This window comes from Mustelus asterias, chromosome 11 (assembly GCF_964213995.1).
Source record: "Mustelus asterias chromosome 11, sMusAst1.hap1.1, whole genome shotgun sequence".
Classification (NCBI taxonomy): domain Eukaryota; kingdom Metazoa; phylum Chordata; class Chondrichthyes; order Carcharhiniformes; family Triakidae; genus Mustelus; species Mustelus asterias.
Window position 1 is genome coordinate 23523053 of NC_135811.1, and position 12625 is coordinate 23535677.

The 12625-nt window shown below is 41.8% G+C and overlaps 1 protein-coding gene across 1 annotated transcript in view; it reads right to left on the reverse strand.

The window, feature by feature from the left end:
• Nucleotides 1-12022, reverse strand: part of trub1 (TruB pseudouridine (psi) synthase family member 1) — a 52348-nt gene extending 40326 nt beyond the window's left edge. The window contains exons 1-3 of the mRNA XM_078223253.1: nt 11847-12022; nt 3005-3100; nt 1648-1703 (exon numbers count right to left, since the gene is read on the reverse strand). Of these exons, the coding sequence (XP_078079379.1) occupies nt 1648-1703; nt 3005-3100; nt 11847-11979 (285 nt within the window). The 5' untranslated portion in view covers nt 11980-12022. The remainder of the gene's footprint in view (nt 1-1647; nt 1704-3004; nt 3101-11846) is intronic.
• Nucleotides 12023-12625: the final 603 nt, after the last annotated feature.

Below are 12625 nucleotides of genomic sequence, written 5' to 3' on the forward strand. Positions count from 1 at the left end.
TGGCAGGCCTAGGCTGACAGCTATGTCCTTTGGGATTAGGTAAGAAGTCTCACAACACCAGGTTAAAGTCCAACATTTGGGATTAGGCCAGCTTGGTCAGTAGTGGTGCGACTGAGCCACATGCAATGAAGTTCCTACCCAGAACACATTTTATCACCTTAGCATTCTCAGTGCTTCTTCCAAGTGCTATTCGACATGGAACAATACTGATTCATCAGCTGAAAGAAGCAGTAGTCAGTAATCAGGAGATTTTCTTACTCAGGATGCCACAAGATTTTATGGGGTTTGAAGTCAATGCCCAGGACTCCAAGGATTATTATGCCACCTGTGGATCTGTTCTGTCAGTCGGACACAGTAAGGAACGATGAGAGAGGAGTCGGGGATGTCTTCTGGTAGCTTCACGGTCATCATTGCTGATATCAACATTATAAATCCAGATTTAATTAGTTAACTAAATCCAACTTCTCCAGTGCTGTGGTGGGGTTTTTAACTTGGGTCTCTCGATTACTAGTCGAGTAATTTAACCACTATGTTACCATATCTTTGCCACTGCTGGACTTTGCGTCTCCTGTACCTACTTTGTTTGGTATAGATGGGTAATGGGGAGAGTTGGGGGGGTGGGGGGGGCGTGTAGGAAAGGCCGGAGACTGAAAGGGAAGGCAAGGACACCACAGGCCAAGGTAGGGTTTGATGGGGTTGAGGGCGATGGGACAATCAAGCTTTATTCAAGTGCACATGATGTATTGAATTACAAACATTGAAGAAATAAACAAAGGAGAGAATAGGGGAAAGAATGAGGAAAAATTGAGAGCAATGGGCTGTTATCTAGGGCAAATTGTCAGACAAAGGCAAAAGACTCAAGGATGTCAGGGGCAGCAGGTGAGAGAATGGATGAACACAAGGTACAGAATTATTGAAAGAGTTGAGGGGCGCCAAACACAATGAACTCAAAGTTCCAGAGGGGGAAACTGTCAAAGGGCAATGGGCAGGCAGCCTAAGACAATCTGGCCACATGCATGATTTGGCTTAAAGGTCATCTTGCAACCCCCCACTCCAAAAGCATTCCAAGAGTTGCATTCTCGCCACCTCCAATCCACCCCCCACCCACAACTCATCACCCTAGTGAATACTTCCCAAAGATAGAACAACTAATACAGCAAATATGTTTCATCTATCCCACACTTGCTGTCAGGTTATAACGGTTTGCAATCACATTTGGTTGATTTATTGAAATCAAACAGCAGCAAATCAGATCTCAGATAAGGTATAAATGAAAACTGCTAAGAAACTAGCAAGGAATTAATCAATTCAAATCTATCGCAATGAACTGAGGAATACCAATGAAAGAAAAAAAAGGTAAGAATTAAATCACTCAAAATATACTTTGAAAAAAATCCACAGTTTTTTCTGTGACTCTAATTTCTACCATCTTCAAGTAATGTTTTAATCAAAATATCAAAAATGTAATGTTTTTTATTCTCTCATGGGATGTGGGCATCACTGGCAAGGCCAGAATTTGTTGCCCATCTCTAACTGCCCTTGAAAAGGTGGTAGTGAGCCACCTTTGTGAACTGCTGCAGTCCATGAGGTGCAGTTATGCCCACGGTGCCGTTAGCAATCATTTCCTTATTAAACAATCGTGCTTACCTTGGAGCAGGACAACATTCCGCCGAGCATTTTGGTCCCTTTGCCAATACCAACCACTGAAAGCCAAAGGAAAACGGTAATTATTTTAAAATGTGGAGATAAAAAGGAATTGCAACAAATCGGCAATAAAAACAAAAAAGATTGGGAGTGCCGTGCAGCACGTTGATCAAGAGACAGGTCTCAGGGTGATAGATTTATTTCTGCACCATGAGGCTATCAGCACAGGGCTCAGCTGCTGTTAACAGAATGATAAAGCACAATCAAAAGAGGTTGTATTGTTGCTGGATAACTCATTGTCAGACCTCAGCTGGGCTACTCTGCGCAGCTCTGGGAATAATCAAAAGAAATTGCTCTAATCTCGCAACAAAGACTGAAAGGAAACAGAAAATTCGGATATCTGAAATTTAAATTCTGAGGTAAGCCATTATATTTTTGGGACTCACCTTCAAAAAAATATTGCCGTTTCAGAACTGGAGTTAAGTTTGACAAGGATAACTCTGGAATTTAGGGTTCAAAGCAACGTTCTCTTTAAGCTATGTAATAATTGGGAATGCAAAGCACAGGGAACAAACAGGCCACGTTCAAGCAACATTCCCTTTAATGTGCATACGTGCATTAACCTTAAAAGGACCTAGACAGTGCAACAAGTTAGCTGCATGAAATTGAGGGGATCATTGGCTTGACGACATGAAAATATTTCCGAATTGAACTTGTTTTTTAATGAAGGGAAAAAAAAGGGTTTATTTACCAGGTCTTCACATAAATGTAGGCCAATATTTGAACTTAACAGAAATAGAAAACAATGACTACCTTCAAGCAAGGTGGAGACTGGATAAATATTTTCTTTCAATTTTAATTGATTGCCATCTACTGAAGTGGTCCAGCCTATTATCTATTCAGTGGATTCACAATCAGTCATACCTAGTGGCACATGAAACTGCCTGTCCCCTTAAACCCAATGCTCTCATTCATTTAAACCTAATGATCCTTAAAGGCTTTCTCAGTCACTTTTCCATCCCAATGTTGAAGTAACAGTATATTTTAAACTTCAGTTGCTTTCCTTTTTCCAATATCTATTTGTGACAGGAGTCATCAGCTGGTTGTATAATGAGCTGGCCTCATTGCTGCCCTCACCAGCATTGTTTATAACTGGAACCCAAATTAAAATGCTGAGAAGCAAAGTGAGCACATTGATGGTAATCCTTAATTTGCAATGTGCATCTTCTGGAATGGGCATAGCTACTTTCTGACATGGCAAAAAAAAATGGAGACGGACAACAAACAGTGTCGAGAAATCAAATATAAATAGCTGATGTTTATCCATTACTGCAAAGTATCTTTTCTCCCTGTCTCTTACCAAGCACTCCTGACGCTGCACTATCAAGGGTTCCTCCGTGTCCCAGCTTCAGAACTTGTCTCTTTCTCTTCATTGGATGTTGTTTGATGCCAGCTTCTGTTTGAGCAGTGCAATTAAAAAGTCAGACTACACATTATGATACAGTGGTGTTTTAAGATTTATCGTAATTTTCAAGTGCCACGATAGTGTTTTGTTCGAGCTTACATAGTGCTACAAATGCTTGACTGCATCATCATCTTACCATGCCAAGAATGAGATTGAAAAAAGTGATCTTGGTGATGCATAGGATATGGATTTTCCCAGCCTGCTTATTTGGTCAACTAGTTCGCCACCCATCACCAGACCTGACTGGATCATAACAAGAACTATTGGGTCTCGTCCTCTTTTGCCCATCGCAGAGAAAAGGTGACATCCAGCTTCTTTTTTCCACGACTAAGCATCTCATTAATCCCTTTCCCACGTCCCCATTCACCCTCACCAAATGTAAGGAGTTCACGGATTTCTTTATCACTAAGAGTGAGATAACCTATTCAGCAGCTTCTGCTGGTTGCCCACCACAAGCCAAGCCTCCTTCAAGGATCTCCTAACCTAGCACTGAATCAATTATTTTTTTTCTGATTTCTCTGCTATCTCCCCTCATGTCCTCTCAAAATCCATCTATCCCTTGATTTGTATAACACTGCATAATTGCATTTGCATAATACTGATCACTCTACTCTTCTTCCAAGCTGACTTTTTATCTATGGAGAGGAATCCATTTATAACAACATCCCTTTCACTTTCAAAACCATCACTTTCACTAGATGCCCTATCTTAAACCTTCCTTTCCTCCCCAAATAGATTGGACATGTTCTTAATTCTAAATTATGTGCCCGTCTTCCCTGCGACACTGACTTAATCACTCCAATCAGTTTTCCAGACAGTGTTGAAATGAGCTTGACTAAAGTTACAAATGACATCACCCGAGATTGCCCATCCCTGATTCAGAAATTGGTGGCTGCCTTCTTGAACCGCTGAGGTCTATGTGGTCTAGGTCCACCAATAGTGCTTTTAGGAAGGGAATGCATTCCAAAATTTTGACCTTGTGATAGTGCAGGAACAATGATACATGTTGTATGACTTTGGAGAGGGAATGTAGATGGTGGTGTCCCCATGCTGTGCTGCCCTTGTTCTTCTTCGTGGTAGAGATCACAGGACTGAAAGGTGCTGTCAAAGGAGCCATGGCAAGCTGCTGCAGTGCATCTTGTGCATGGTCATTGCCTGACACTTGTGTGGTGGAATGTTACTTGCCATTTATCAGCTAAAGCCTGAATGTTGTCCAGGTTGTGTTGCTTGCAGGCTTGGACTATTCCATTATCTGAGGACTACATGCTATACACTCATCAGTAAACACCCCCACTTTGGACCTGATGTTGGAGGGAAGGTCATTGATGAAGCAACTGAAGATGGTTGGGCCTAGGACACTAGTCTGAGGAACACCTGCAGCAATGTCGGGGGACTGAGTTGATTGATCTCAAACAACCACAACCACCTTCCTTTGTGCTAGGTATCACAAGTGTGGAATACCTTCACAAGTGTGGAATACCTTCTTATCCTCTCTGCATCCTTTGACACTGTCAACTACCCATCACCATCTCCCTTCAACTCTGTGTCTGTTGTCTAACTTAGTCGAACTTCCCGCACTTGGTTCCATTCAACCTATTCAATCATAGTCAGAACATCACCACTAATGGTTTCTCTTCCTGCTCCTATATCATGATCTCCAGAATCTCCCAAAAATCTATCCTAGGTCCCCCTCTTCTTCCTTGGTTACTAGCTGCTCCTTAGGTGACACAATCTGAAGATTCAGGATTAGACTCTATTTATATGCTGACAATACCAGCTTTCTTACCACCTTCCTTAAAACTGACCCAGAACAAACATTTCGGTAACCAAATCTCTCTTTTTGGCCTACTGCATCCAGTTGAGTCTGATTACACCTCTGTAAAGATCCTTGGCGTGTCTTCTACTTTAAAAGATGCCATTTGTTCCCAATCAAAATTTGTTCTCAACGAGATAGAGAATTTGGTGAATTGATGCGACGACAATAATCTCTCCCTCAATGTCAACAAAACAAAGGAGATTGTCATCGGCTTCAGGAAGTGTAGTGGATAACATGTCCCTGCCTACATCAATGGGTATGAAGTAGAAATGGTCCAAAGCTTCAAGATTTTGGGTGTCCAAATCACCAACAACCTGTCCTGGTTCCCCCATGCCGACACTATAGTTAAGAAAGACCACCAATGCCTCTACTTTCTCAGAAGACTCAGGAAATTTGGCATGTCAACTACAACTCTCGTCAACTTTTACAGATGCACTATAGAAGCATTCTTTCTGGTTATATCACAGCTTAGTATGGCTCCTGCTCTGCCCAAGACGACAAGAAACTACAAACGGTCGTGAACAAAGCCCAATTCATCACGCAAACTAACCCCCTATCCATTGACTCTGTCTACACTTCCCGCTGCCTCGGCAAAGCAGCCAGCATAATTAAGGACCCCACGCATCGCGGACTCTCTGTACTCTCTTCCACCGGGAAAAGATACAACGGTCACGTACCAACCGACTCAAGAACAACTTCTTTCCTGCTGCCATCAGACTTTTGAATGGGCCTACCTTGCATTAAGTTGATTTTTCTCTACACCGTAGCTATGACTGTAACACTACATTCTGCACTCTCTCATTTCCCCCTCTATGCTCTGTCTGTATAGCGCGCAAGAAACAATACTTTTCACTTATCCTAATACATGTGACAATAATAAATCAAAATCAGGCTATCATATTCCATTACTGAATGAGGATAAACTTAATTGAACGTGGGCAATACTGACAATTAAATTCGGGCTTTGAAAAATCTCATTCTACAAACGTTCCAGCCATGGTTATTTGCTCCTGGTGAAGTTAAGTCAGTTGCAATTATCCAGCCAGGGAACTGAACATTTGTAGCCGAAGTGTTTTTAAGCATTATAAAGCAAAGTTGGCTGGCCAATATTATAAAGTGAAAGTACCTCAGGCTATATGCGAGATTCCCATGACTGAACATTGATTGTCAATTCTGCTAATCCCGATTATCAGTGCTTAACCACTATTTGGTTTTTTTTCCAGCTGCAGCTACTGCCCTATAGTTTACAAGGTTCTTAGCAAATGCATCACTTCTGATGACATCTACCCGAGAAACAGTGAGGTCAAATATAAACTGGAGACCTTTAAGTACGACACAGACAAACAACTTTTTAAAAAATTCAATCATGATCTAATACTATTTGTATTGTCTGAAGAAATCACACAATCACTTAAATCCATACGAGATGTGCCAGTAAAAGGTCAGATTCGGAATAAGGTAGAATGACACTTTGCAATATTGAACGGTTAAGGGTAGCCTGTGTTTAATGGGAAGAGTCATTCCATTTCCAGACCAAGATGTGACCATTTTGCTGTGAAATCAGAGAGCAGGCTCTTGCAATTATGATCAAGCAATAGCTTCACATTCACTATGGATTTCAATCCTTTAGATACAACAGCAACAATGCTCGTTTAAAGAAGCCAATTGAGAGTGTATCAGAGCCAAGTTTGATCTCGTCTTGCTGACATCCACATAATGCACTTCCAGAAAATACAGACATAGGAGGCCTTTCAATCCTTTATAGTTCAATCAATACAGGAAACAAATAGCTCTCCTATCACATCATCGAACTGGAAATTGAATGAATACAAGCGTTTCACCTTCACTGGCTTAACATTTCAAGTGTCAATCACAGTCCTCCTTGGCATCTCCGCTAAATGGTCCTTTCACCAGTTAAACCTCCCTTGTTCCAGTGCTCTAACTTACTCCTACTACTCCGGATTGAATTTTCATATGCCAAACAATATTTTAAACTCCTTACAGTCCCCTCTGCATCACATCCTTTCAAGCAACAAGAGGCTCCAATTTCCACGTTCCCCCACCCCCATAACAAATCATTCATCGAATCTCAGTTTATCTTGTCTTGAAATACCAAAACCAGTACAATATGCGAGGAGCAATTTTATCTGTACTTTCTTCTTGTATTTCTAACCTCCAGCATATATGTCATGTGTACGTTAAAGATAAAAACACACATTTATACAGCACCTTTCACAATGTCCTCAAGCATTTTACAGCCAAAAAACCGAGCAGCATAAAGAAGTATAGCAAGGTCTCAAGATGAGCAAAGATAATTTGTCTTTGAGTCATTATGGTTGAAAGATAAAACTGGCCAGAATAAAAGAACTCACCGTCTCTTCTCGCAATTGTGTTCAATCTGCATCTTCATTGCTCTTTGCAAGATTGTGCTGTGTGCAAACTGGCTGCCATGTTTTCCTATATTACAATTACTACACTGCGAAAGTGATTGTGAAACATTTGCTGTCCCATGGTCAGGAAGAGAGTTATAAATGCAAGTTCTTTGTTTTGAATGTTAGCACTTAAACAAAAAATGCATAAACCCCCTGAAATTTAAAATCCCCCCATCTTTGTGTTCAAATGTCCCCATGGCCTCATCCCTACCTATCCCTAAACTTGGGAAAATGCTGGAATCTGTTATTGAGGAGGTAGGAGCGGGACATTTAGAAAATCACAATACTTTCAGGCAGAGTTAACGTGCTGTCAAAGGAACCATGGCAAGTTGCTGCAGTGCATCTTGTGCATGGTCATTGCCTGGCACTTGTGTGATGGAAGGGAAATCATGTTTTATAAATGCAGTAAGAATTCTTTGAGGATGTGACAAGCCGAATAGTTAAAAGGAAACCAGTAAATGGATTTCCAATATACATTCGATAAGATGCCACCGAAAAGGTACAAGAGCTCCGAGGATTGACCAACTAACAGGAATCAAGAGTCAGGATAAAGGCTGTGACGAAGGGTCATCCAGACTCAAAATTTTGGCTCCATTCTCTCTCCACAGATGCTGTCAGACCTGCTGAGATTTTCTAGCATTTTCTGTTTTCGTGTCAGGAAAATGGGGTAATTTTCAACTCGGCAAACTATAACTAGTGGGTTGCTACAGGGATCACTTCTTGGGCCTCAACTAATCACAATCTATGTTAGTGATTTTGATACAGGAACTGACTGTATTATGATTTTCTGAATCACAAAAAAAGTTAACAAGTAATGGGGAAAGCAAATGTAATATTGGCTTTTACTGCAAGGGGGATAGAGTTTAAGAGTAGGGAAGTCTTGCTATAACTGTACAGTGCATTGATGAAACCACACCTCGGATGCTGTATACAATTTTATACTCCTTAAGGAGAGATGTACTCGCATTGGAAATGGTTTTGAGAAGAGGTTGCCTTATGCAGAAAGGTCAAGCAGGTTGGACTCACGCTCATCGGAACTCAGAAGAATGAGGGGTGATTTTCCTGAAACGTAAAAGATTCTGAAGGGCTCGATAGGGTAAATGCTGAATGTTTCCTCTCACGGAGGAATCGAGAACTAAGGGATACAGTTTCAAAATAAAGGATTACATATTTGGACTAAGGGTAGGAGGACTTTCTTCATATCGAGGGTTGTTAGTCTTTGGCATTCTCTCCCCTAGACAGCAGTAAGGCTGGGTCATTAAGAACATTCCGAGCTGAGTTTGATGGGGTTTTTTGTAAATCTCCAAGTGAGTCAGATTTTGGGAGGCAAGCAGGAAGGTGGAGTTCAGATCCAGATCAGCCATGATCTTATTGAATGATGGAGCAGGAACATGGAATTTAGGAGCAGGACTTCCCATGTGGCCTTTCGCCCTGTTCCATCATCATTCAATAAGATTGTGGTTGATCTGGTCGTGATCTCACCTTCTTTCCTCGAGTCCTGTCGAAGGATCATTTAGATTTGAAATGTTAAATGCTCCACAGATGTTGCCAGACCCACCGAATTTATCCAGCATTTTCTCTTTTTATTCCACTTTCCTGCCTGCCATCCATAACTCTCAACTCTGTTGCCTTTCAAAAATCTATCCAACTCAGCCTTGAATAAATTGACCCAGCCTCCACTGCTTTCTTGGGAAGAGAATTCCACAAGACTATTAACCAGAGGAATGCCCCTCTCGATCTTACGTATTTCAGTAAGATCACTTCTCATTCTTCCCACCACCACTGGGTATCAGCCCAACCTGCCCAAGCTTTCTTCATAAGACCCAGGACTGAGTCGAGTGAACCTTCTCCAAATTGCAGGCTTGAGGGGGCAAACGGCGTAATCATGTCCCTATTTCTTTTTATGTAACGTTTTTTGATCCAATCCTACAATTCTCCAGATTGTACAGATGGCACTCTTATTTCCTTCCAAGGTACAAAACCTTGCACTTGTCTGCATTGCTACCATTCTGTCATTTAGGTTTCATTAAATTGAGGCGATTGTACCGATTAACATGTTGGCCAATTGTAACCCAAAGTTTGAGGCCTACTATTCATTTGAAATCAGGTAACTGTTGATCAGGGTCCAATCTGGAATCTCCCCAATTTGCCTGGCTCAGCGTCACATCATTATATAGTGTAGTTACTACCCGTCATCAATCAGCTTATACCAGTTTTGTAATAAAATAATAGAGAAGTTCAAATACCCATCAATGCCCCGTAGACAAGCTGCAGCATTCCCTTCACCAGTTCTGCAAGTTTTCCAAACAAATATTTCTCGTCGGTATTTACCGTGGAGAAAGACATGGAAGCTAGAGAACTTGAGGAAGTAAATAGTGATGTCTTGAAAAGCATCCACATTACAGAAGAGGTCTTAAAATGCATTAAAATAGACAAATCCCCAGGACCTGATCAAATGCACCACAGCATGGCGACTTCTTGCAAGCTGTGCCCAGTATATCCTCTAATTCTCTCTTTTACTCTTGTTCTATGCTTTTAAAATTCTATTCTAACTCTTTTAAACTGTAACTTACCGCATATTAAGTTGATCTTTTTCTACATCCTAGCTGGGCAACCTCTCCTTTCCTTCTCTATCTAAGCTATGCTTTGTCCGTATAACACGCAAGAAACAATACTTTGCACTGTATACTAATACATGTGACAAATAATAAATCAAATCAAAGTGTATCCCAGGACATTGTGGGAAATGAGGAAAGAAATTGTGGGGCCCCTAACGGAGATATTTGATCAACATCCACAGGTGAGGTGCCGGAAGACTGGAGGGATATAAATGTTGTGCCGTTATTTAAGAAACGCAACAGGAAAAAGTCAAGGAACTACAGATTGGTGAGCCTGTCAGTGGTGGTAAGTTGTTGGAGGAGATGCCAAGAGGCACGAATCTACATGCATTTGCATAGGCAAGGACTGATTAGGGATAGTCAGCACAACTTTGTGCATGGAAAATCATGTCTTACAAATTTGAAAGTGTTTTTTGAAGGGGTGGCCAAGAAAACAGATGTGACCAGTGTGATATATGTTGTCTACATGGACTTTAACAAGGCACTGCATGGCAGACTGGTCAGTAAGGTCAGATCACATGGGATTCAGGGAGAACTAGCCAACTGGATACAAAATTAGCTTGCCGGTAGGAGACAGAGGGTTGTTTTTCAGGCTGGAGGCCTGTGACCAGCAGATGTGCTGCAAGGATCGGTGCTGGATCCACTGTTGTTTGTCATTTCTATAAAAGCTTGGATGAGAATATAGGAGGCATGGTTAGTAAGTGTGCAGATGACACCAAAATTGGTGTAGTGGAAAGTGAAGATTATCCAAGACAACAGGATCTTTGGGCAACTGGGCCAGTGGCTGAGGTATGACAGATGGAGTTTAATTCAGATAAATGTGAAGTGCTGCATTTTGGTAAGACAAATGAAGGCAGGACTTACACAGTTAATGGTAAGGCCCTGGGAAGTGTTGTTGAACAGGTGTGCAGGTACATAGTTCCTTGAAAGTGGTGTCACAGATAGACAGCGTGGTGAAGACAGCATTTGGCATACTTACCTTCATTGGTCAGATCACTGAGTACAGGAGTTGTGACATTATGTTACACCTGTACAAAGCATTAATTAGTAAGGCCACATTTGGAGTACTGTGTACAATTCTGGTCACTGTGCAATAGGGAGGATGTTATTAAACTGGAAAAGGTGCAAAAAAGATTTACAATGATCTTACTGGGACTGGGAGATTAAATTATGAGGCTGGATAGGTTGGGACTTTTTTCTCTGGAGTGTAGGAGGATGAGGGGTGACCTTAGAGGTTTATAAAATCATGAGGCGCATAGATAAGGTGAATTGCCAAGATCTTTTCCCCAAGGTAGGGGAGTCCAAAACTCAAGGGCATAGGGTTAAAGTGAGGGGAGAAAAGATTTAAAAGGGACCTAAGGGCCAATGTTTCCACACAGAGGGTGGTGCATATATGGAATGAGTTGGTGGTCAAAGCAGGTACAATTACAACATTTGGACAGGTACATGGATGGGAAAGGTTAGAGGGATATGGGCCAAACGCGGGCAAATGTTCAGTTTAGAAAACCTGTTCCGCATGGACAAGTTGGGCCATAGGGCCGGTTTCCACATTGTATATATCTATGACTTTATGCAGAAATTGAATGAATTAAAAAAACCTTGTAAAGCAATTAACACTTTTAAAAATCGAAGCAGGTAATATTTTAATTACTGCTTCCATACCAGGAGATGAGAAACAATGCAATATCCAGCTATGCCAACTCACAAAATGAAGGATTGACCATTTGTTCCGCAATATGGATTTTACTCCTCATTAGGTTTCCAGGAAATGTTCTTTAAAACACTGATGTTAAACACACTTTAGGAGACAGAAATCATTAACTATGCTGCTGAACGCAATGGTGCAGACAAAGGTTGTAAGACGCGTGTACCTTTCAAAAGCTTAGTTTTCAGGAGGTTCAGCACATCTGCTGAAGTGGGGCCCTTCTTTTTGTGAATGGCAAAGAGCCCATTGAGACTCTGCAGCTTCTCAGCCAGAGCCACAGTGCTGGAGCCCGCCGCCATGTTGCTTCAGGACTAACCCTCAGCATCGCCACCACGTGACCGGGTCGCCTCCTGGTGCATCCTGGGACTTGTAGTCCGCCTCCCTGAGACAGCCAGCACCGCGCCCCCTGATTGGAGAATTCAGTCACAGAGACAGCACCGCGCCTCCTGATTGGAGAATTCAGAGTAAGAAGTCTTACAACACCAGGTTAAAGTCCAACAGGTTTATTTGGTAGCAAAAGCCACACAAGCTTTCGGAGCGCTTGCTGCTCCTTCGTCAGGTGTGTGGGATTTCTGTTCACAAACAGGGCCTATAAAGACACAAACTCAATTTACAAAATACTGCTCTGCCCAAAACCACAAGGAATTACAAAAGGTCGTTAATGTAGCCCAATCCATCACGCAAACCAGCCTCCCATGGAATGTGAGTCTTTACAGGTAATCAAATCTCAAAGGTACAGATCTGTGCCTTTGAGACTTGATTACCTGTAAAGACTCACATTCCAACCATTATTTTGTAAATTGAGTTTGTGTCTTTATATGCCCTGTTTGTGAACAGAACTCCCACTCACCTGACGAAGGAGCAGCGAGCGCTCTGAAAGCTAGTGGCTTTTGCTACCAAATAAACCTGTTGGACTTTAACCTGGAGTTGTGAGACTTCTTACTG